Source organism: Argiope bruennichi, chromosome 6, assembly GCF_947563725.1.
Source record: "Argiope bruennichi chromosome 6, qqArgBrue1.1, whole genome shotgun sequence".
Lineage (NCBI taxonomy): Eukaryota > Metazoa > Arthropoda > Arachnida > Araneae > Araneidae > Argiope > Argiope bruennichi.
This window is the reverse complement of record NC_079156.1, coordinates 19325939-19352859: the sequence shown is the minus strand read 5'-3', so window position 1 is coordinate 19352859 and position 26921 is coordinate 19325939. Positions and strand designations below refer to the sequence as shown.

General features: G+C 27.4%; 2 protein-coding genes across 2 annotated transcripts; both read right to left on the bottom strand.

Annotated features, from left to right (window-relative positions):
- Positions 1-9027: 9027 nt before the first annotated feature.
- Positions 9028-11419, bottom strand: LOC129971345 (uncharacterized). Its single transcript, XM_056085016.1, has 3 exons — positions 10917-11419; positions 9497-9693; positions 9028-9034 (listed from the first exon to the last, which is right to left on the bottom strand). Exons 1-3 carry the CDS (start codon positions 11184-11186, stop codon positions 9028-9030), a joined length of 474 nt encoding a protein of 157 aa, XP_055940991.1. The 5' UTR covers positions 11187-11419.
- Positions 11420-12395: 976 nt separating this feature from the next.
- On the bottom strand, positions 12396-14803 carry LOC129972554 (THAP domain-containing protein 2-like). The gene is made up of 3 exons (XM_056086732.1): positions 14564-14803; positions 14151-14251; positions 12396-13450 (listed from the first exon to the last, which is right to left on the bottom strand). Exons 1-3 carry the CDS (start codon positions 14717-14719, stop codon positions 13318-13320), a joined length of 390 nt encoding a protein of 129 aa, XP_055942707.1. The 5' UTR covers positions 14720-14803; the 3' UTR covers positions 12396-13317.
- Between the last annotated feature and the right edge of the window lie 12118 nt (positions 14804-26921).

Below are 26921 nucleotides of genomic sequence, written 5' to 3'. Positions count from 1 at the left end.
GAATCTTGAAATCATTTAAAAGTACTTTTGACCCGACGAATGTTTCCATTAATACATCATCTTCAAAACTGGTAATTTACTGATTTTGAAAAAAATTGAATTGTAATATGATAACATTCCTTTACAGAAAAATTTCTGAATAATATGGAAACATATTTTTTATTTACATCTAACATGTACTATTTCTGCAGTAAGTAAAAAAGATGTGCCTATTATATGATTGTATGGATATAATATCTTTATAGTCCGAGAAAAGAAAATATTCTGCCAATGGTTATATTTGCCTTTACATTCCCAGAACAGTGTATGTCTATTTTTTTATAATTCCTAAATTTCACATTTCTATTTGTCTTAATATGTTACCATGAACTGAAAAAAAAAAATGTATACTGCTATTTTTAAATTTAAAATATGACATGAGAACATTTCAATTTTGTAATATAAACTAAAATTTGGATTTTTTAAACCATAGATAGTCACAAAAGGCATTGACAAATTGAAGCATCTGAAATATGTATACTTTAAATAGAATATGCTTCCTGATATAATCTTTCTGTAGAAGTATTTTCTATAATATGATTAGAATGTTGTTAATTCAGAATATAAACTCAAACAGAATAAATTTAGAATGTTTTCTGATATTTTGCATTTTCTGCAGTCCCAATTTAAAGATATAGCTGGCCAATTTTTTTCTGAAATAAAAATTTCATTCCCAAAACTGTATCATGTTCCCATATCATAAAAACACAATTTAAGACATTATTTGGGAACTTCATATGTTTTACATTTATTTTCCATTACCCAGTTGCAGTTATATAGTTTCTAAAAATAATTATGCAATGATAAATTCTTTTTAAAAAGAAAAAATCCAAGTAAAATATTGCATACATAGATTCATAGTGTCTCTTTTAGAATGTACTAAGTATTCAAAATCAATTGTAGTATTGGCAATTTGAATCTTGGAACGTTTTTTAACGATAAAATGCGACACATCACATGATTTGCGAGAAGATATACTAGTGTTTAAAATACTTAGGTAAATTTTTCCTTCTTGTCGCTTTCTTTACTTTATTGATCCTGAAATTGTAATTATGGTATCTATGTTTTTCAGTTGTAATATTTTTTTTTTATATTATGCGTTGTTCTCATTCTTAATAAAGTTTACGCATTTTGCTTAGCATTTTATATGTAGTTTGTGCATTTAATATGTGTCTATTCATTGCAAAACCCTCTTGATAATGTTAATTCCTTTCATTAAAATTTTACATTGTAAATTAGAGCCAAATATATCAATTCAATAGACAAATTTTTTTTTTTTTTTTTCATATTAGTATTTCAATTTAGTTACATGCTAAATAATTTGCTGTTTTTATTATTTGATTTTTGAAAGTTATTTAGTAAAATATTCTACATCCAAAGCATCTCCTATTATGCAATATCAATGTTTGTTGGACTAACTCGATCAAATATTCATGTATAAATGTTTTTCATTGTTAGTCTTATAAATTAGGAGAATTGCCTATATAATTCAGTAAAATAAATAACAAATTATAGTTATTTTTTTTAATCACTAACCACTTACCAAAGACATTTTTAGCAGGCATTCAGCTAAGTGTAGCCTTCTGTAACCAATCTGTAAATATTTTTACTATATTCTTTAACACTGTAACATTTCTATATTTTAAGTGAATAAATATTTTTCCTATACCTATAGCACAATTATGAAAATTACATATATAATGCACAATATGCAGGCACAATGGTTCCAATGCTAATTGAGAGTATATTATCTATGCTTATCATTCATATTTTGGTTTCCTTAATGATTTCGAAGCAAACCTAATGAAAACAAATTTTATTATTTTCTTAACTGCCTCAGAAAAATGAGCTGTTATGTAAATATTTAAAAACAAGTTTTAATCAAATTACTTTCATTCTGTTTACTTTGTTTCTAGAGTGTCCATCCAACTTTATTTTGTGTTTATTATTTTTTTATTGTAAAACAATAAAATAAATAATATAAAATTATAGAAATATAATATTTCTTCTCATAGAAAAGAACATATTTTTATATAAATACTAATAAAAAAATGGAAATAACTATTTTTATTATATTTTTTTTAATTTGTGTTAAGTTTTTTTTCTGCCTCTTATAGTTAAATAGCACAATAAGTTCTTCAAATGATGAAATATATTGTATGCTTTTGAAAAATTCTTTGTTTCTAATAAAACTACAATGCTATATTGTTTAATAATTAGATACAATATACCAATGGAAAAACTAAATTGCATTTGAAATTTTTAAAAAATCTGCCTTGAAAAATTTAGATTCATTTGTATATTAAGTAAAAAAAGTATTTCATTTCTTATTCTATATTCAATAAAGATAATAAAAAAAAAGTTGTTTGCTATAGAAAGTTTATAAAATATCATTTAAATTTATTAAATTAAAAGTTTTTATAAAATATCTATTAACTATCATCAAATTTATTCAATTCTTGAGAGCTGAACTTCTACAGATTTACTAGTTTATTTAGCATAATTATAATATATAAACCAAAATACAGTTTGTAACATTTAACCAAATAATAGAATTGCAAGTCATCGTGCACAGAGTTGTTGTCTGTAGTATTTATGTAAATATCTTTGTCTGCATTATCTAACCAATAAAAAAAACTCATTTATTGTATCACTTGCATATTTTTTTAGTATTATTATATTTAACTATTTTATTTTAATACATTATAAGGATAAAAACGGAATCATTTTTTAATCCACCCCATACCTAACTTGCTTCAACGAACGAATAACGAAACATTTAATTATAAAAAAAGTGGAACAAATATATTTATATACTAATAATAAAGTTGAATGTGTGTGTTTTGGTGCTCTACAAGCCAAATATTTGACCTACATGTATCAAATGTGACACATATGTAAAATGGTGGATGTGTGCACCTTGGACCGATTTTTTGGAAATTTTAAATAATATTTTAAGCTGAAATTCGCTGTTTTTCCACGATAATTTCTGAAAATATCACTGCACAAACATAAATTTTACATTGTTTGAAATTTTTTTAATTATATCAATTGAATTGTAGTACGAATATTTGCTTTTTTTAAAAATATCCCCCCCCCCTACATTTAATGTTACATTATTACCCTGAAATCCAAATCGTTTTCATTTTTTCATCATGTAATTAATCACATGGTTTTTGCCTAGTATTGAAAATCAAGTAAAGAAGTATTATATTTAATATCTGAGCAATTTATAAAACAAATAGAAAAAGGGAAGTTACAATACCTCAAATTTAAAAGATAGATGAAAGGGTTATTTACATTTTCAACAGCGCCATGATGTCAAGTAACAGTCTCAATCAGAAAAGTTTATGATCACAATACACAGAGTAAATAAGAATATTTAAGTAAGTCAGTTAAAATCACAATTTTAATGCTAAACTATTTGATAGACTCATTGATATGAAGTTATATCTAAACAATTTATCTAAAAACAAATACAACCAATGTTCCTGATGAACAAACTGGTCACCTGATGTGACAAGTATGAATATATATACTATGAAATGCATAACAGAATGATGGAACAGACTATAACAAATATGAAAACAATGTCATGTTTCAATATTGCATAGTATTCTCTTTCATACTAATATTAATCCATTTTCTGTTTGTTTCATTACACAATGTTTTCGTAATAAATATATATTGCGTTTTTATTATATTTAACTTTATTACATACTAAACATTTTACCATTTGTGAGCAATGTCATTTAGATTACATCTTAAAAAACAGTTTGCTTCTTTAGGCTCTTCTAAATTTAGCTTTTAGTTTTCCTTGTTATGATTCAAGTGAACTTGCTAATCATTATTTAATTCTTTTTATCATGATTTCATATTTGGTAAGGATATCTTTGTATTTTATTTGATAAACAGTAAGATGAGAATCTTATTTTGTCATTAAAATAGTAGAAACTTTAGTAATGTGTAAACTTGCACTATCATTTTAATAAGATAAGCATTAAGATTTAGATGAGAAAAATTTTGACAAATCAAATAAAACCTTTCTCATGATAAGGATTATATATATTATAACTATTTCTTTTTATGACTCTTATAATGAAACCAACCAAGATTTTCCAAATAAATTAATAAGTATTGCAATTATTCACAAAAGGAAGATAGCACGATTACTTTATTCCCAAACACTGTAAATATGATTTTATGTCGCAGAACAACAATCTGAAAAAAATTACCACGAACACATTTATTTACATTTTATAGCTGTATAAAGCTAACAATCGATACGTTATATTTTTCATCACTCTAAAAACTGCCTAGTTATGACATTAACTTATTAAAGTTTAGTCAAAAAAAATTTTAATACAGTGCTATATATTATTTATTTTCTTTAGTTTTTATTTCATATGTTAATTTGTTTATATTATACTGTTAAACCAATAAGAACTTGATATTTGACTATATTTCTATTTTTCCAAGTGTTATTGCTTAATTCAAAATTCAATATTAGCTTGTTATTTAATTGTAGAATTTTCAGGATATTATATTCCATACTCCTAAACATGAAAAAAATAACTGCTGCATGATTTAGCAGGTAAAATTAATTCTTTCCTAACTATAATTATTTTGCTCCAATTTTTACTTTTTTTAAAACTTCATTTTGCCATATTTCAAAAATTTTGTGTAATTAAACTACAGGGTGACCATAAAATAATTTTCCCCATTTCGAGGCATCTACAACTAAATAGAATGATGCCAAATTCCACTAACCCTCTTTAAAAAAGTTTTCACATGGAAACATATTGGTGCTACTAGAACATGTGACATGCTGAACATTCAGGCTTTCTATATTTGTAAAATATATTAGTTCAATATCACTTCTTTTTCAGTTATTAACTGGAAAATTTAGTAGTTTCATTTTTTAAAAAAAGAGATTTATTCATTTCTTATATTCAGAATGTCAGTAACAGGCTGCAATATTGTGAATATTCTGGACATCTTTTAAAAGACCATTATATTAATCTTTCAAGAATATTTATATTTTGAAATATACTGAGGAAGCTGCAAGTATGAACATGAAACTCTATATAACATTGATTTCTTAATAACTAGAAAAACAAACCCTAATTTAAAGAAAACCAGTATTAAAAAAAAACTTATATCCTCCGAAACATTCGCAGGGAGTTACATTTTAATACTTTTATGTAATTGAATATAATCTTATACTTATCATAAGAAAATTGAATTTAAATAGTCCTATGTTTAAAAAAAATCAATAATTACAAAAGAACTTAAATTATCAATAAAACATGAATTGAAAATAGTTTTGGTTCATATTTTTACAGCTCATTTAATGAGATTTATCTGTTAAGTAATAAAACACAATTTGTTTTATTTATTGAGAAGAGGAAAATAACTTGTGATAGTAAAAATTTATAATATAGTAAAATAAATCTCAATCAAACATTAATAAAATCAGAATCCATTTAAGAAAATTGTTTCTTGAATAAAGGTTTGACTTGATATACAATAAATATTACAATATATACTTACTCAACATGCTATGTCTATTATTACACTATGATCCCCAAGTAGGAAATAAACTTTGTGATAAAGTTGTTTTTACAGTAAGCACTTTATAAAATTATTTTTCTAAATTTTTGTAAAAGTTATTTTACTTATTTTTTTAAAAATAAAGATGACCTAGATCATTAAGTTTTGGTTATATGTCTTCTACTCACAAAACGTGTTATTTAAATACAATAAGTTATTTCATTCCTGTTAGTTTATTACCTTTACAAGAATTTAACATGCATTTACTTAAAACTACAAAGCACAAGAGTAATATAATGACAAAAAAAATCAACAAGTATGAAAATGAAATGGTTAATGATTTGCTTTATTTCCATATTACATACTATGAAACTTAAATATCACATTACCTCTTCATTCACAATGTAATTTTATACATTTCTAAAAATTATATACGATCCGTTTATGAAATGCAACACAAGAACAAATTTGTAAACATTTTCAAAGATAAGAAATAGTGATTTAAAAATAGACATTAATAGAGAGGAAAACTATATCCACATTCACATGGTAAAGTAGTGACAACGTATTCCCTCGTGATCCACGAAAAACGATTCAACTGAACCGGGATAATCGTTGAGCTACAACTCAACATTTAAAAGCCAACGTTTATCCCTGCTGCCCCTCTCGGGTAAACGTACCTACCTGTGAAAAGTACGGTTCATAATGGATTCGCCCATCCCATAGGGATTACGTTGCGATTGAGACGCTAGTCCTCTTCGATACGACAAGCAGCTTTTTCTGCCTTTTTCAACCGGAAATGGATCTTCATTGGTGTATATATATCACATGATTATCAGCTGATGGGTGGCGCTGTTTCGTGTTTTTGTTGTTATTTTGTTTCTTTCCCAGATGTGTACAAGGAATGTTATAAGATCAAACGAGAAAACAAAGGTGATATTGCCTAGTGATAATCTCACCGATTTGCTTACATGATATTATAGCTTTTCGTAGGATTGTTTCTCTGACTATACATTATTAACCAAGTATATTTTAAATTTCCACTGTATTATTATGTAATAAAACATTTGAGCATTTGCTCTCTTTTGAATTGAGAATATGCATATTAGCTGTGCTTTGAATAGTTTTCCAATGAATTAAACTTTTACAAAAGGTCTATCTGAATTAAATTTTTGAAAAAAATGCTTATATTAACCTTAAATTAGTTAATTTACTTATGGAAATATTTAAACATTTTTTATATAATTATAGAGTATATACATAAACAATAGAAATAACAAACTGCTGCAAACTGATTTCGCAAGTGAGGAGTTCATTGAAGTTTCTTCTAAACAATGAATTTAACAAAAATTGTAGTATCCTGTATTTTTAATATAATAAAAGAGGAGGAAATGTAGTGTATAAAATCTTGCTTACAAGTATTATGACTTTCATATTAGTAAATAATTTTCATTTACACAAAATATTTCAATTTCCAAAGGTTATTTAAATTGCAATGATATCTCTGGCAATCCCATATAATTGTTTGCATGAAGTTTATAGCATATATTACAAACTTCTCTTTAAGATTGTTATTAGACTTTCAGCATTTATTTTTAAACAAATAGGTTTTAAACTTCCACAATATATTATATTTAAAAAAAATACTAAGATTGTTTTTGGTGTCAATATTTAAATATGTATTAGCTGTCTACATATTCAGTAGTTTTTGAGATAATTTTTTTCCCTCAAAGCTGAATAAAAGTAAAAAATACTTATTCTGTGGTATGCTTTTATTTCTATCGAAAAGCAAATATGGAAAAATTTTCTTTTATTAACTATCAGAATATTGAATTTTTACATATATTTTGTTAAAAAAGATATAATTTTATAGTTATAAATGTCAGAATATATACATATAAGAAGAATATATACATTCAGAATATATGCTGCAAATCAGAAGATTCAAATTATAAACAAAAGTCAGTGAAAATTGTATATGAATATTGAAGACCAACAGCTATTTCACCAAAATAAATATTCATGCAATAAATTTGTATAGTATATAGTTATTGTGGAAGTGAAGAAGCTCATTTATACCTCATATCTAAAACTTTTTGTAAACAATGAATTTAACAACTCTTTAAATTTGAATGGGCTAATTGTTAACTTGACAACATGTACTTGACATTACAAATCAGTATAAAAATAATGTAAATATTGATGAAAACCATACTTATTTTAGAATTGATATCCCTGAATGAAATAAATGATTAATTTGCACATCATAAGCATTCACTTTTGTTCAAATAAATTGAGTGGCAAAACATCTACAATTAACAATACATTTTTTAACACTTTCTGCTTGATGATTCAAACTTAATCAAAAAGCAACACAGGTTAACTTGATTAGCCTGTCAGAAACTAGTAATGATATTTTAATTCTTTCAAGTAAATGTGAAATTCCATTTGTTTCAACAAGTTTTTGCCTTTTTATTTTTTTATTCCCAGGATTTTGTACCAAAAAAGTTATTAATTTTTTGATATTTTAACATTTAGTTTCTACTCATACTTGAATAATATCTGTCACTTTATTATATTAATTTCCAATGATGTTTTTAATTATTCATATCTTCATGACAATCATTACTTCCTGAAATCATAAACCTATGAGCACAACATCTAACTAAATACTGTTAAGTCAGCATAATTTCCTTTGTTTAATTGTCAAATTTTTCAACTCAGGATCTTGTGTATTTAAACAAGGAATCTCTTTCTATATTTAAATTTGATGAAAGATGATCCAAATTGAAATGTTTCAAAAAAGTAAAAGAATTTTTCACAAAATTTTTTTTCTTGAAATCATCTTAAATATTATTCTAAAAGGTTACATTAAACTGTCAGTTAAGTTAAGTTGAATTTTTAAAATAAAAACCTCTTTTTTAAAATTTTATATTTGCATCATAATTTGTAGAAATTTGAATTAACTCGGATAAGTTATTATCTATACTTGTTTTTCAAATTCCAAAATTTTCAAATCCCAATTAATCTATTTTCTTTGTTTTTCACACACTTCTCAGAATGTCTTAAAATATACAAAATTAAAAAAGGACTTCTGTATAGAAAAATCTTTTTATTCAAATTTGACTCGAAAAGTAACATATGAATTACAAAAGAAAATTCTGACAGAGAAGTTACAGCTTCTACAAGCATTAAAACAAAGTTCCATTAAAGGTACTTTAAAATATAACATTCATGCTGATTATTAATTCAAAATTCTTCTACAAGAATTACAAGAAAGTGTCAATAGAGGTGCAACATTAATGCTGATTCTTAATACAAAATTCTTCTATATGCGTCTTTTTATTTCTCTAATACATATACATATTGTAATAAGATAATGAGCACATAAAACCACTAAAAAATAACTACACTGATATGAGCCATGCATGCATGTCATTTTCTATAAATCATAAAAAGAACAACATCAAATTAAAAATACATTTGATTTTCAAAGATGGGAATAAGGAATTATTTAGTCATTTCTATACAGATAAATTCAAAAAATAATCAGGTAGAGAACACATTAGAAATAATGCTAAAATTTGTTATGTAATGAGAAGGAAAACATTAATAAAAATTGGGAATCATTTTCAGCAGATAACAAAGATCAAAATTTGATTTCTTTAAAAAATGTTAATTTTATACACATTGTTGAAGATTAAAGCTGAAGTAAACTGATATTGTAAAAGAGATTAGCTATATTGAGTGACTAAGCACATTATTATATCACACAATTTATAAGTAACAAAAGTAATTTCTTTAAATTTCTAATTATTAATCATAATAAAAACTGCAATAATTCTTTTTCTATAAAATAAATAATAACAAAAAATCAATTTACTAAAAAAAACAACTTATATACCCATATGAAAACAGTGTACAATCATGGAAATGAGTCATACAGGAAAGTTTCAAAAATACAAAAAGCAATCCTGTATAATCATCACCAGACAGATGAAAAAGATTTTTTTGTTTGTTGCTTTTCTTTCTTTCTTTTCTTTTTTTTTCAGAAGGAAAAGGCTGTTCCTTATTTCTTCCATATCTTTGCAAGTTTTTAATCTGAGAAATGTGAAATAAGAATTAATTATAATATTATAAATAACTAATGAAAAAAATTGCTAATTTAACAATAATACTTACATGACATACTTAAAAATTGATAGTATAAACACAAATATTATAATTTGTTTGATTATAATATTAAATATTTTAAATATTATAATATTTGATATAAGTCAAAAATTCCATTTTTTGTAACTAAATTTAGAATTCATTTATACAGTACTTTTTAAAACTTTTTTATATATATAAAAAAAAGACATAAGATATTCTATTCTCAATCACTAGAAATGTGCATTCTAAAATATTTGTAAGTGATTTCAGATAACTTTGGAAAATATTCTACAGAAAGAATATTTTTTTTCCTAATCTTAAAATATTATTTGTTCAACGAAAACATATTTATTATTTAGGTGGTTATTTCTCAAAAACCCTTCTTGCTTTATTCATACAAAAATCTGCCATAATCTTTGATATACAGTGGTATAATGGTAGGGGTAGAAGAATAAGATTTTTCAATATGGAATAAAGCATAATTAAAATGTTAAGTTTATATTGCAAATAATCTTTAATACTTGAATTCTTTATTATATTTTTACAGATTTACAAAATTGAAAAATAAAAGGAGCAAGGTTAAAATTGATTAACATGTACACTGTCTATGTAAAGAATGGGAAAATTTTCTTATAGCATAACAAATGCAAAAACTGTTACAGATGAATTCTAGTTATAAAAGTAATATTAAAAGTTAATTAAAAATGATTTGAAAAAATATTACATACATACATTATCAATTTTTAATAACTTATATCGCCATAATAACATAATTAAAAAAACTATAAGACTACACAAATGATATGAATATGTATAGATATGAAATAACTTATTTTATTAGCAAGTCATTAGATTAACCAAATAGAAAATATGCAATAAAATGTTTTTAATGGAAGCATTTTAAGGAACAAAAAACTGTAAAACAGTATTGACAAAAAACAGTATAATCGTACTAAACTTGATGAGTTTTCTAAAAGGCATTAATAAGTTTAGAAAATTCTTTTAATTATAATTCCTTTGCTTCAAAAATTTGAATGTTCACGGAATTATACAAATGACAGATTCTAATTTTAATTCCAGAAAATAATAATCAAAAATCAACTCGGATATAATAACAATAAAAAGGGATTCCCATATGAACGATGTAAAAGGGATAAATGTAAACATACCTCAAGTCGCTCAGATTCATTATTTGGTAGGTAAATGAATCTTGGCCTCATTTCAGCTATACATCTAGATACTTCATTTATAGCCCGGCAACATGATGACTGGCTAGTTTGATCGAAATCACCAATTATTTGTTGATGACTTCCTGAAGCAAAAAAACGTAAGGCAATACACAATTTCTCTTCAGTAGTTACAGCACTGTTTCGTAAGATATTGATGCTTAATTTCTCCTTCTCAAAGATAAAATGCATTGGAAACAAAATCACATTCATCTAACAAATCCACATCAGAAACTCTGTCAGTGTAAATTATTCACCTCCAATCTGATATCAACTGCAATAATTCCAATGTATCTAAATCCTCCATGTTTGTTTGAAAACTAATGTAACAGTTGTCCTTCTTGAGAACTGCGCATGCGGAAAACCGTTGATCAAATTTGATCATCGGAAGTCCGTGAATCAAAAAATGGGGCAAAACAGGGGGAAATCGTCAACCGATTTGGTGTGGTGAATCACGACCTCCGTAATACAAGGCCTCACAACTAGTTTGTGACGTCACACGATTAGGATGATTGCCTGCCGTGAGCAGAATCCTGCTTTCTTCCTTGATGTTTAGATATATTTTAAATTCACTTAAAAATAACTTACTATTCCAAATATTAAGACATTAATCTTGCATAAAATTCAAGATTTATTTTTTCCCGTGTGAATAAAAGAAACGACATGATAGAAAATCTTGAAAGTCCTCTATAGCGTATTGACCATTTAATAACATTAAAACTTTCGAAGTTGTAAATTTATTAGATATATACATTGAGGTATTGTTAGTTTTCTTGTTTTAATAGAGTTTTTTTTATTTTATTAAAAGCTGTTAAAAATCGTTTTATTTTTTCCTTGAAAATATTTTTTAAAGCTTGAAATTAAATTAATCATTAAGACTTTTTAAAGTTTTTGATGATTTTTTTTATTATAGTGACAGGTAATACATGTATTTTATAAATTAACATATAATTGTTTACTTCTCAAATTACTTATGAACTTTCAAATAAAATATTAATGTATTTAATATCAGATTCAAATTTTACACCAACTAATTCTGTTGATAAAAAAGAATTGCTTTCACACCTTGTTTTTTCACATTAAGAATTGTTTTCATTTAATATATTAGTAATTCATACAATTTAATAAACTAGCTTTCACATTTCAATGCATTTATACTTAATCTGAAGTAACAATAAAAGATAACACAAATAAAAAAAAATCACACACTATTTGAATCATAACATTTTATTTTCAGAGAGACAATAACAAAATACATTTTGTTTCCCAACTTTATTATAAATTTCACACAGACAAATGGAAATAATTATAATATTAAATAAAGTTAAAATACAAATTTATAAATAAAAGTTAATAACAATATTAAAAGAAACAATTGTGATAAAAGTCAATTAACAATTTAAACTGATATTACTTGTTACGCTTGAAAGTTTAATATTAAATATTTTTATCATCCCTCCTCTGTTTCAAGTTAGTAATTTTTAATTTTTTTCCTTTCTTTTTTCTGCTTTCTTTACAGCTAGGTTTTTTTTCTGAATTAAAGCTTTTGACCATAAAAACTTGTGCACTAGAAGCAGAAGCTTCAGAATCACACGACATGCCCGTTACACAACCACCTTTATACTCAAAATATTCTTTTATGTGAACTTCATCTAGCAATAAAGTCACAATTTTATCTTTCTCCAGCAAATATTTAAATTTCTGTTTTATGTACAACAAAAAATATGAATCTAGCTGTTCTAATTGTGGGCTTACACTATACTTTGAACACAGATGATTTATAGTATTTGGATGAGGCAGAACCAAATATCCACTTTGTCTTAGGAATTTATATGCAGATGGTGCTATAGTATACAGTAAAGATGAAAATATCTGCGTGCATATTTATTATTTCCAAGAAAAGAAACTTGCTCCATCAAAAAATTAATTGCTTGCGAGCTAAATTCAGAATTTTCAGAAAGGGCCTTTAATAAGTTGCCTATTAACTGGATTGTATCTTTTACTTCAATTTTCCCTTTTAACTCATACATAAAATTTTCTAAATGATCTAGAATTTCTATAATTGTACCTGATTTACTTATGACTAATGGAAAAGAAAAATTGCCTAAACTTCTAACCTCATGATCTGCAACATATGCATGGGCTTCTAATTTGGAAGAAATTAATAAAGAATGACTTACCTTAGGAGCTTGAGAAGTGTCTAGACAAATAAAAATTATTTCGTTTGCTTTTTGAATTGCACTCCATATATTTGATTCAAAGTTTTTAAATTTTAAAATTAAATCAGAAAAAGTGTTGATTTTTTCTAACTCCTCTTTTTTTGCTATGTCCTGGAGACTGCTATTTAAGCTGCTTTTAAGTTTTCCATATCCTTACGTGTTGCCCTATCCATTGGAGTTTCTCTTCTTGCTTTTGATTCTGAGGAAAAATATGAGGGTAAATTAGGGAAAATTGAAGGTACAGCACCAGGTACAAGCCTAGAAAAAAAAAAAGTAGAATTCATTAGATAAAAAAAAATTAGTAATTTTATAATGCATAAACTGAAAGCTAACGTATGTTGGACAGTATTAAATAAAATCATACTATTAAATAATAAAATTTAAAATCAACAGATACATTTATTCATCCAAAATAAATAGTTCAATATTGTGTTGGAATATCTAAAATAATTATTTATTATTACTACCATTCAAGTAATACAATATTCTACATGAATTAATCAATTGATTTTACAAGGTATGAAAAATTGATTTAAAAACAGTTAACTTTTCATTACTTTTTTTAAAAAGTTTAAGATATTTTGTAAAAGTTGCATTCATTTATAATTAAAGATTGTGTATAACTAATGATATTTAAAAATAATAAATATTAATTGTTTTATATATAATCTGATGATTTATAGATAAACAAATAAAAACTATATTTTCTAAACCTATATGAGCATGCAATTCATATTGTTTTACAACTATATCTAACTTTTTTTACATAATATTTTAGAACAAAATATAAATTTAATTTGCTACAATCTATAGTCATGATATATATAATAAAAAATTAAGTTTTATTATTTATTAGATGATTTTAAACTTTTTTTATAAGAGTATAATAAGAGTAAATCACTTAAATACTTTGTAAGATTTTGGTGATAATTATTACATATTTCTAAAAAAAACTTACCTTTTATACTCCATTGGTACTTGAATAAGTTCTCCTGTACTGGTATTAAACGCTTCTCTAACAGTTAAAAACTGATTTTCTGGAAAATGTTTAGCACAGACCTACATATATGAAACAAATATTAGGCTTAAGTCAAATTTAAAAAATATATATATGAAGTATAATTAAAAAGATACAGAAACAAAACATTTTAAATATTAAGAACAAATTAAAAAAAGACTATGAGAAGTAACAATAAAACAAAGAAATTTTTTATTTAGCTCAAGCAAACAATACCAAAGTAATTGGAAGCATAAGCAACTAAATGTAGAGAAAACAAAATGACAGAAATGGAAGTTATACATAATTTTAAATGTTTCACAGTTCAAGAGAATTAATTAACTAAAAACTGTACAAAAAAGAATCAAACTTACCTTACTATATTTAGTTGGCACGAAATTGTCCCGCTTTATTGCAGAGATCCATGCTCTTCTAGTGTTTTCATCTCTTGGAAACGAAAATACTGAAATATTGGGGCTATTTTTCGTGTAATTACTTTTACAATTAGGAACACAGCGCGCACTAGGCATCTTTTTTACAATAAATTAAAATTAATATGAAAAAAAGATAAGAAAACTTTTAAATAAAACCAGTAACACATTACCCGCACTTCGCTACGCCAACATCTACCGTGACTAAACGCACTCTTTTACACCAGCTGCCTTTATAATTTTCCTGAAAATTCATCCTAACTCGTGACGTCACGGGCTGAACGCGTTGGGAGTTGTGAGGCCTTGTATTACGAAGGTCGTGGACTAAACGCACTCTTTTACACCAGCTGCCTTTATAATTTTCCTGAAAATTCATCCTAACTCGTGACGTCACGGGCTGAACGCGTTGGGAGTTGTGAGGCCTTGTATTACGAAGGTCGTGGGTGAATACCGATTCGACTGCTGATCAGCGTTTAATCATCAGCTGATGTTTAACAACGGTTGGTGAATACGGCCGTTAAACTTCCTGGCAATAAAGATGTTTCCTGAGACCGCTTTGCATAGCAGTGGCGTACAATAATTATGAGGAATATTTTAAAAACTGTTCTCATGCAACAATACCAAAAAGATGTGGAAGACAAAGTTTCAAAGACAGATGTGATTCAAATACTTGATATGATTTTATTAGCGATATTTCAATTACAGGTCCTGTATCACCTTATAAAGTAACAATCGATACGATCTGTAAAATTACAGTTCAGTCATGGGTATGGAAAGTCCTTTGCACATTGACGCATTTTCCAGGAAAAGTAATCCCCACCCTCAATTGTTGTTGCGGGATTTATTGATCGCATGCAGAGAGTTTCCAATTTCAAGAAATTGTCCAAAGCTCCCCTAAATCCAACTATCGATGGTAGTAATAGACTGTTCTTAGCTGCTGTTATTATACACAAACAAGATTTGTTTCCGCAGAAAAAGAGATTTCTGCAAGCATTCAATGCAACTTATAAATTCTATATATGATATCTCTCAAATGGATATAAATGCCATAATTATTGTCATACATTTAATATTTTTTCATCATTGAAACGATTTGATATCCACCATGTCTGTGCCTGGTTAGCGTGAGAATTCCGCTACTGCCCAGTTTTTTTTAAACATGCGTTAAACTTATTTTTAAGCCTTTTTAAAAATAAAAGTGATATTTGAAATAAATTGCCACTGATATATTTCCCTTCGTAGATCTTTAAATACACCTTGGATAATGCATAGAAATTCATTCAAATGTATATACTGTTTTAAATGCATAACAGAAAATATAAATGTTGGCATAAGATATAAATCAATGACTTTTATACATTATTATGAAATGTATCGTGCATGATAATGTGATAAAGGAAATTGTTTCATTTATTAAAATTTCATTATAATATTTATTATTTTATAGTTTTTATTATAATTTTAATTTCGTTTTCAGTGTACCGTAGATTTCTTTCTAACGGAAAAAATTACAATGTTCCTTTATTAAAATTGTTTAATTTAAATAATTTTTTTTCTTTTTTCAATAAACTAACTTTTTATTAAATATTTTTTATTGTAATGCCAATAAATAAACTGACCCTTTAGCATAAAGTTTCTTTTGCTTTATTTTTTGCCACAAAGTGTTTGAGAGGTACATGAAAAAGAAATTAAATCCTTAGTTTTGTAGACTTGGAATAATAAACTAATAAATTTGCAAAAGAATTGTTCCAAGAAAAATGCCAATAATTCTTGCTGAGTCTCAGTATCTAAAAAAATTAAATAAAAAAGAAAACTTTGAAAATAAAGGAAAATGAATCGAGGAAAAAGGGTTGTAACCCATCTTTTGAGTATCAGTCATCTATTATTATTATTATTGGAATTGTATATTATTTTTTCATAGAAAGTTTTAAAACAAAAAACGCAAATACAGTATATTATAAAAACATGAAATTTCAGTAATTGAAAAATATTTATTAGCAAAGTATCTTCAAATTACCAATTTGAAATTCTAAAATAAATGTTATATATCTAATATATAAAAATCTCATGTCACGGTGTTTGTGTTCGTACTCCTCCGAAACGGCTCGATCGATTTTTATGAAATTTTTTATGTGTATTTGGTAGGTATGAGAATAGGTCGTAAAGTATATTTCATAACGCTAGGTAATTAGGGTGTTCCTATCCACGTTCACCGTACGCTGATGAAATCAACGCTTGCTTGAAATCATCGCCACTGTGGCGTAATGTTGAAAAAGTCCAGCTAATCTAACTAATATATAAAAATCTCATGTCACGATGTTTATGTTCGTACTCCTCCCAAACGGCTCGGCCGATTTTCATGATATTTTTTATGTGTATTTGGTAGGTATGAGAATAGGTCGTAAAGTATATTTCATAACGCTAGGTAATTAGGGTGTTCCTATCCACGTTCACCGTACGCTGATGAGATAAACGCTTGCTTGAAATCATCGCCACTGTGACGTAACATTGAAAAAACCCAGCTAAAAATAAACACGCGCGTCCAAATGCTACAAGATCCATCTGCTGACATATTCTGGGACCAATTGTTAGATATCGACGATTAAAAAGTTGCTGTTTATGAAAATACTGGATGCATAAAATTGCCTACTAATTTCTGCACTATTGTTGATTCGCAAAATGCTCTCATTGACTGCGTATTTCCAGATGTACGCACACAATACATAAATCATGCGTGACTAGCACAAAGAGCCATTTTGGCAGCAAAAAATGTTGGCGTCGACGATTTAAACTTCAAAATATAGCAGTCGTTGCCAGGTGACTTGGTATCATACAAATTTATCGATACAGTTTGCGATGCTAACGAAGCTGTAAATTGTCCAACAGTTTTTGAATTCACTGGATTTGCCAGGCATGTCACCACATCTTCTACAACTGAAAGTTGGATCTCCGGTTGTTTTACTTCGGAATTTGAACCCACCATGGTTGTGCCATGACACGCGATTGGTCATTAAAAAATTGATGAAAAACATTATCGAAGCCGCCATTTTGAATGGTAAATTCCGAGCCGAAAATGTTTTGCTGCCACGAATTCCACTGATTTTCACAGACATGAAATTACTGAAAAATGAAAGTCATTTAAAAGATAATAATGTATCAATTAATAATTGAATTCTGCTAAATTTGATAACAGAAAAGAATTGCCATCTAAAATATTCCTGCTCCCCAAGTATCCGACGATTTAATGCGTGTCAATAAATGATAAATAAAAAAATTAATAGGAAGAGAGTATTTTTTTTTTTTTTTTACTAAAAAAAGCTATAAGTTTTTTTTAATAACTAATGCATAAAATAATTTGAAGCCTTTATGTTGTAAATCGTAATAAAACGCATAAATGCTTATTTATGCATTATTTAAACACTTTATTTATGCATTATAAACGCATTATTTAAATGCCTTTTTTTCACTGGTAAATGTTTCATCTGGTTAACTAAACGTTTTCTCCCGTGTTCAGTTCTCCGGAGTTCCAATAGAATTAGTTGACAAAACTGCATATCAATTACTGTCAAAAGCAGATTTCCACAGAGAATATCTTTCGAAAAGTTTCCGAAATGGTATTGGGACTCCGTACGTGTCATAAACGTCCACTAAATCATTCGTAACTCATTGAAAAAAGGATCTGAAGTGATCGGTCTTGGTTTGCTAAGAACATATTAATTGTTGGCAAGAGTATTTGGCGGGAAAATGTATTGGTATTTTAACTAAATTCTGATGTTTAAACATAAGGAAAAAAAACTTCTGTTTGTGTTTATATGTGTTGACGCTGTACAAAACAGACCGTTAGATTTTTATCTATCTAATTTGACAAATATTTACATTGGAGGGTAGAAACTGGCTTTTGGGAAAGTTATTTTTGTATCATAATAATTGTGGAAATTATTACTTAAATTGAAAAAAAAAACAATTCCTTGATTTTTAACAAATTAAAACTTAAATGAAAACTTGGAAAAAATCGCACTACCACTAACTACTACCGCACATTCCTACCAATAAATTTTATTTGTTTAAAATTTTGTAACTCTAAGGACAATGATCTATATTGTAAAATGGACTGATGGATGTAAACATATACATATTTTTACTTTTATTCTTAGCAGAAAATCTTACTTTTCGAATGAAAATTCGTAAAGTCTGAATATTAGATCATTTAATTTTTGAAATTGCAAAAATAATTTTTTAAAGAAAAGTATTGTGTTTTCGATCCGACTTAAAACATAAACCTCAGTTAAAAACCCATTTTTAACTAAAAATAATTTTTTTTGTCTTATCTGAAAATCTATTATTTGAGTTTTTATTTATTTTATGATAATTACAATTGAAATTCAAGTCCGAGTTATTAAATTTACATGTATATAAAACTACATACCGACAGACGATAAAATATTGGATAAATTTCATTCAAAATTTGTAAAAGGTACTGAAATTTGGTAGAAAATTTCTTCCTTTTTTTTATCGTTGCATTTTTGAATTATAGCATTTATATGCATGCAAAAGTGCAGGGTGTCAGATGCTCAACCCCTTTACAAATTTTGATAAAATTTTCGAAAGGACATGTACTTTAGATACTAAATCTGTGTACCAAATTTTACTCATCTAGCTCCTTTCTTTATCGTGTTCACTTATACTCGTCCAAATATAAAAATATAGAGAAAGTTTGTCAGAAAGTTTATTTATACAAGATATAAAAATATAGAGAAAGTTTGTCAGAAAGTTTATTTATACAAGATATAAAAATATAGAGAAAGTTTATTTATACAAGATATAAAAATATAGAGAAAGTTTGCTACATAGTTTCATTGCAATTTTTATAATTCCTGATTCTTATTAACTACCTCATATTACCTTGCACATATATTGCTACTAATTACATTATACACATACTATATATATTATCGAAAATGAAAAAAGTACAAGTTCAGTTATAAAATAATTTTTATCCCGAAAGTTTTAGTAGGTTTTCGACGGTTGTGTAAAATACTTTTGTCTTCAGAATTTCTACTCAAACCCTCTATGAATTTCTTTAATATTTTAAAAGAACATTTCTTAGCCAAATATTAATAATTCAAAAAGGCAGAAGTATATTTCATGTAGTCCACTACTTAAAGGAATTCAAACAAAAATAAACCGCACAGTGTCTTATAGTAATTTATTATAGTAATATTTTCTATACATAGTATAAAATGAAGTTTCCTGAAAGCGTCTGTATGTTGAAACCCTAAAAACTCGAGAAATACTTAATTAATTTTGGAGATATTTGTACCATTTTGAAGAGCATTTATTGGGAAAGGTTTTAGTATGTTGAAGTCATATCAAAATAAAAAAAAAGGAGTTTTATAATTGCGATTTTAATTATTTTCCTACTACGATTCGCGCATGCGTAAAGCAGCAGTATCTGTGTTTTGCACTTATCCGCGCATGAGCGGAAATCTCAAACTTCGTATGTCTAAATAGCAAGAGCTGTGATATTCATATGCGATACATTTCTTTGCTTACGTTTGATTTTAAACAGCGATTCAAATCTCATTATCCCCAAAAGAAGGAAATTCAACCTTGATCAGAGCACATTAAATGACAAAAACGCATCGTTTGTTGCGTGATAATGAAAATGTAGAGGAAAGAAACGTTAGGTTAACGAATATCAGAGAAAGAATGCCCACACATTCTTCAAAGCAGAGTTCTGCTGAGCGAATAAACCGTCTCTCTTTAAATCGCACTGCAATTGAATTACAGAGACAGAATGAATCTCGCCTGCCTGCTGACAGAGAAAGACATTTAAATTTGAGACACAGGAGAAGAAGTGAAAGAATAAACGTTCCTGATATTTGGACCGAAAAGGAATTCACCGCTCTGAATTTCGACCCATGTTTGGATTACAGAAATGATGCCTCGGTTTCAATAGGAACAATGTCTATAGTCTGCCCATATTGTTCAGCTGTGGGAACAGCTTTGATATACAGTCATTTTCGTCGAATTTTAGCGAAATGGCCGAATGTGGCGAGAACGGCAGCAATAGGGTAACGGTGGCAAAAATGACACCGAAAAATTGCCAACCTCGCAAGGCGTAAATGAACAGAAGAAGTATGTGCAGCAGGAAAAAATTAAGGGAAATGAAGAGGAAAGATCGAAATACAATAATATACAGTAACATAAAAAAAATGGTGGCCATGTAACTATAAACAAAGAGCCACCGGAAAATTGCCTATCTCGCAAGGCGCCAAATGACTGTATATCAAAGCTTAACCCTGAATATTTCTGAATATGTACTATAAAAAATTTTTTTGTAGTTATTTTTGATGATTTCTAAATATCTTTTCGATCCCGCATGACATACCCATGTCATATCGGGAGGAGGTTAGACTTAAGTCTAAAGCTAATTTTTCCTCTTAGATGTTATGCCACGGGCAATGCTGTGCGGGTACTGCTAGTAATAAATAAATTAAAAACAAATTCTTCATTGCTTAAAAAATGGAATTAGAAGTTTATTCACACAGTTGTTTTATCTTAAAAATGTATTTCAATTATTTATTATTATTATTATTTTGGTAACCAAGATGTCACTTTTCAGTTCTGAATTGACGCTAGTCTTATTACCCCCCCCCACAAAAGTTCTGAGTGAATGAACAAAAGCAAGCATAGTTATTGGCATTACAAAGTAAGTATCTCAAATGCAATTAGAATTATTAATTAAACCAAACCTAAATTCATTTCTCTCTTATATATTCCCTTTATACCAATATCATCAAAAATTTTAATTCAAGTTTCTGAAAACTTCATGCATTAAAAAAATGTATAGTAGTAAGCTGATATTTCATTCAGTAAGATTTAAGCTAGACCACAAATATTCGATCTTGGGAGAGCTATTTTAAAAATAAATAGCATAGGAATTTACATTTTTTTTTAATTCTCTGTTTTGAAGAGAAGACTCTTAATAAATAACTCTGAATCTGTGAATTTGCTGTCTTTCAACAGATTATTAATAGACAGTAGATATTAAATCACAAAATGTCTAATGAAAATCAAACACCATCTCTATCTCGCATTTATTGTGAATTCGTTATAGCATTGATATGAAAGCATGTCACAGAATGCTTTGAACCAACTTCTTCCAAGACTTTTGTTTTTACTTTCTCGTATACGAAATATAGAGAAAGTATTGCAATCATCAAAAAAATCGAACCCGACACTTTGATGAATCTCCATGTTTTAGACCTTAATGAGTTTGAAAAACACACTTTTCGGAACATGTCCATCTGTCTGTGACAAAGATAACTAACTCAAAAGCCTTTAGAGCTCGACGAATAAATTTCATATATGACCCATTTATCAAATGTGTAGATTTCTATCAAATTTCGCGCAAAATCTATTCAAAGAAAGTGTATCTGTACGGCCGTTGGAATATAAGTTAACACGATAACTACAAAACGAAGAGAGCTAGATAGATAAGATTCGGTATACATGTGTACCATCTATAGTGTAGACACCCATCAAATTTTGTGCCAAATGCAATAAGGAGTTGTCGGTCTGTATCTTCAGAAGCAGGCAAACGCGATGACTCAAAAACGCAGTGACTTAAATATATCAAATTTGGTACGTGATTTTGTGGCTACAAGTGCAGTCCTCTGTCAAATTTTGGTTTCAATAGGTCTGGGAGAATGCGGCCAAAACAAAATTTCGATTTTCGGATACTATTAATCACATGCCAGGAATTAACCGCAAAAAACTTCTCCAAGAATGATACGATCGATACAATAAAAATGTGAAATTTATGCTAAAGATTAATGTTTCATAATTATTGCGCGCTAGTACCATGTAAAGTTTCCCTGGGATAATTAATACCTTTGTTAGAGTATGGGAGATCGTATTCAGGCAATCCCTTCTCTTAGTTTTAAAAAAATTATTTAGTCGCTCTTTTTACCAAGCCCTGATTATGAAATAATCAACTGCTTAAAGGCATTTTTTGCAGTATTTTTTGAATAATTTAATTTTTTTTCTTCTTTTGATTCACAAAGGCAATGTATTCGAACTTATTTAATTTTTTTTTTTTTTTAATTTCCTAACTTCATATTCGGGAATTTGTCATGTTCTCAATTTCGCATGAAGATTATTGTAATCTTCTCCAATCACCCCTTCAGTTGGTGAAAAGGTTTACAATTCAACAATCCTGTCAAAGTTTATATTTGATTGTTTAGAATGTGTTAAAAAAAATCTGTAACTCATTGTCTTCATTTTTTACCATTTTATTCGAAATTACGAATTAATTTATATTTTTAATGCGTGGTGTGTAAGTCAATAGTGGCGGTTAAGGAAGGCTAAAACTTAGTAAAATGCTAAAGGAGAAAAATGCTGTTTTTTGATTTGGGGAATTTAAAGGGAAGGTTATTGGAGCCGAGAAGAACTGAATTTGCTCTTGTTTTTCACAGTTTACATTTGAAATTTAGTTCCACTTCGTTCATTAATTTTAGCTGCACACATCGAGAAACAAAGAAAATTATTTTATGGACGACATTGTATTTTTATATATGAAGTTACACGATAGGAAAGAAATGGCCGCACCAAACGAATTTTTCATCATTGCTAATCTTATTCAATTTAACCAAATTTACCTCAAATCTTTTAAAACTACTCAGCTAAAATATTTAATGAAATATACTCCATATGCAATAAGAGACTATTGCATATGGCACATTCTCACCAAACTTTTCTAGCGTATTTTTTTAATAACGACGTTTACCCTTCTTCCACATAAAATTGTGGACTTTGACTCAGAATTTTATTTTATCATATATGAGAGTTGCGAGGTTCATAGAAAAGCAATCCGCTACTTGTGTATTAATCGCAAAGCGGTCGCGAACAATATTTACAAAATATTCGAATTTTGGCCTAGTGTGAGATTTTTGGCGATTTTTTTAAATAATCACTGGCATGTGGTTAATAAACAAGTATCAGAAGACCGAATACTTATCTTGGAAACCTTTTATCTCCTCGAGTGAAACCAAAATTTGGCATAAAACTATAATCGCAGTAAAAAAAATCACTTACGAAATTTCATATAAGTCATTGCGTTTTTGAATTTCCTCATTTGCACAAATGCGAAAGTACAGACCAACAAACAGTCGATCCTTTGACAAATTTGGTACCAAATTTGTTATGAATCTACATTTCAAATGCCAAACCTGAGTATCAAATTTTATCTACTTAGCTCATCACATTTGGTAGTTATGTTCATATATATTCGAACAGCCAGATTTCCTCTGATTGGTTTTCGTTCAAAATTTGACAAGAACCTACAGATTTACAGTTAAGTCTGTATACCAAATTCCATCCTTTTATCGTGTTTCTAGACATAATTGCAAAAATAAGCTTTTTGTATTCAGAAAGGTTTGAAGTGAGAAGATTAATCAAAACCACGAGTCCGAATTTTTTGATGACGACGCTTTTTCTTCTTCATACATGAGTAAATAAATAATATCGTCATTACTTTGATTTAACATTATAGAAAAAATAAAATTTGCCTCAATGAACTAACTTCGCGACTTCACTTTCAAAATAGTGTAATAGCAATTTCCTGTTTATCAGAATCTAAGTGCATTTTTCATTTAGAAATTATAAAATGTTTCATTACAAATTTGATACACTCATTCTACAATATGACATTTACCGGCGATGCATAAACCTTTGCACATAGTATTAATGAGCTGGAAATAGCAGAGCATTTCGTTTACTTCTCATGTTAAAGCAAAACATATAAGGGGAGTGCCTTGTGCATCATTTATCGTGGGTAATTAACAAAGCATTCAAAATGTTAGTTACTTTACATTCAAAATAATATTTATTATATAAAAAAAACTGAATCTAAAATTCTCATTGATTTAAAAAATAAACAATGCTGATTTTTATTAAAAAGTTAGTTTATTAAATATATTTAAAAAAGAACGTAATTTATAAAAAAAGTTTCAGAATTTTTTTTAAAGCTTTAGAATACATAATATGCTATTTAAAGCTTTTTAACAGCAATAAATTTAAAAAATCATCTTGAATGCTCAGATCAAACAATTTATAAGTCGTCAGACTTTGAATGGTCATTAAAAAAAACTAGGAATAGTAATGCTTTTTTTAACACACACCAAAGAAAATGAAAAAATAAAAATTCCATTAATATACCAGCAAAGAAATGAAACAAACATATAGACAATTCAAAGGCTCTGTTAATAGAGGTTCCTAAATCTTTCCAGTACATTTTTTTATAATGTTTTAAGCTTTTAAAAATGTATTGGTCATATATGATTGTAGTTCCATAATACATCAGATTTCTTTGTAAATAAACTATGACTATCAATACTAAGAGAATGTTGTAAAACTCTACATTCCAGTTATATCCCCCCCCCCTTCTCGAGTTGTGTTTAATTTTTTTTTCTTTCTAAAATAATGAATGGAAGGATTTTTTCCTCCAAACAAGGGGGAAGGGACATAAAGAATATTTTTTGAATTAATTAAATTAGATTTATTACTTATGCTACAAACCTGGAACTTCTTTTAAAGTCGTAACGTCCATTTAATACTTATTTCATATCAGAAAGATTTACTACTAAAGATTAGCTTTTCTCCCCCACCTATTTTTGGAGTAAAACATTCTTAATTCAAAATTTTCAGAAAAGTAGTTTTTTACAAAGAATTTTAAAGAACTAAAACTGATGCATAAAACACAAAATTTTACTTTAAAAAAAACTGCTCTTGATGGCAATATTGAATAAAAAAATTATTGATAAAACAGCAAACAGCTATTGATATGATTGATAGAAATTTCATGCTTTTTGCAAATATTTTTAAAAAATGCTTCAATGCATTTATCTTTACTCAAAAGTGATGGAATGTACATATTATTGCATCAGAAGAATAATATTTTAAAAAATCAGATATGGCTTGGTCTTAATCTTGCTAAGCTTATAAAAGTAACAGCAGAACACAAAATGAAGCTAATAACTAACTGCTGCTAGTGAAGGTCAAAATTGTAAGACTACCTTGAAAGACCTTCTATCAATTTGAATCCACTCTCCATGTGATGAAAGGGACCATCACAGTTACTTTAATCTTTTCTTAGAATGTGAATCGCTTAGAATTATGTGATGGAAAGACTGTCCCTTTTAGTATTAATGGGTAACTCTTTAAGTATTTTATTTAAATTTTCCTCAATGCTTTCTTCCAATTCTGATTTTTTTCCCCTTCTTCTTTTGCTTAGCAGAGGGAAAAAAAAGTGTTTGATCAATAGATATGTTTTATGTCAGTTGTCAATTTGGTTTTCTCTGCTAATTTTTCAGAGTTTTTTCGCAATTCCTCAAATGTACTTTGTAAGTATCTTCTCTCATTTTTTAATTAATTTAAATCATTTAAAAAGCATTTCCTTTTTTTTTGTATTGATTTTTCTTTACATTATGATATTCAAGGCAAGCCAAATATTTTAATCTTCCCCAGCTACAGACAAAAATAGTTCCTTCGTGATTTCAAAACAATTTGAATTCTCAGAAGATTTCAAATAATCAATTATATTTTGCAAGCTATAAAAACATTTTTTTTCTTTTGTAAATTTTCAATTTTAATTCTTTTATAACAAGAAAAACTCTTTTCTATGTCAGTCTGCCAATGAGGAAGTAATAGAAGTGTCTATATTATTTTCCACAGATAGCTAATATTTTTATCTTTTCCTAAATACTTATACAAAATAACAGTCAATACTAACTGTTTGATGGCTAATATATTCAGAAATTTGAAGAAATTGATACCGTGTGGAATTTGGATGTCTAATTCACATTGTGCATATTTAAACATGATTTGATTAGAACGTTTCGTAAAGTGACGCCAAAAACTACTCTTCTCCCTATCTAGCCGATGCATTCATTTCAAGGATTTTGATATTTAGGACATTTATAAGGTCAGTTGGAGACCAAATTAAAAATAAAAGATTTTATTCAATAATTTACTTCTTTACTCACTGGTGGAGTGGAGTTTCCCATATTTATAAGCCTAATAGGTCTTAAAATTCAAAAGGAAGAGCCACATTTGTATTTAGTTAGTACATTAGGTTTCTTAATGGAATTAATTTCATATTTTAAATGAAGCAGTAGCAAGAAATCCTAAATCCTCCCACGAAAATTAATCCGTCAACAATTTCACACTGTATTGAAATATCAGTGTGAATTCAAATAGTCAGCCTATAAGTGAAGTAACATTAATAAAAAAAGAAATA

Excerpts from the sequence above, each read along its gene's own strand:
- LOC129972554 (XM_056086732.1), bottom strand. The coding sequence starts at position 14,719 with ATGCCTAGTGCGCGCTGTGTTCCTAATTGTAAAAGTAATTACACGAAA. Across the intron at positions 14,252-14,563 it reads TGCCAACTAAATATAGTAAG|GTCTGTGCTAAACATTTTCC; the intron begins GTAAGTTTGATT and ends TCATATATGTAG. Across the intron at positions 13,451-14,150 it reads GTACCAATGGAGTATAAAAG|GCTTGTACCTGGTGCTGTAC; the intron begins GTAAGTTTTTTT and ends TTTTTTTTCTAG.
- LOC129971345 (XM_056085016.1), bottom strand. The coding sequence starts at position 11,186 with ATGAATGTGATTTTGTTTCCAATGCATTTTATCTTTGAGAAGGAGAAA. Across the intron at positions 9,694-10,916 it reads ATGAATCTGAGCGACTTGAG|ATTAAAAACTTGCAAAGATA; the intron begins GTATGTTTACAT and ends CACATTTCTCAG.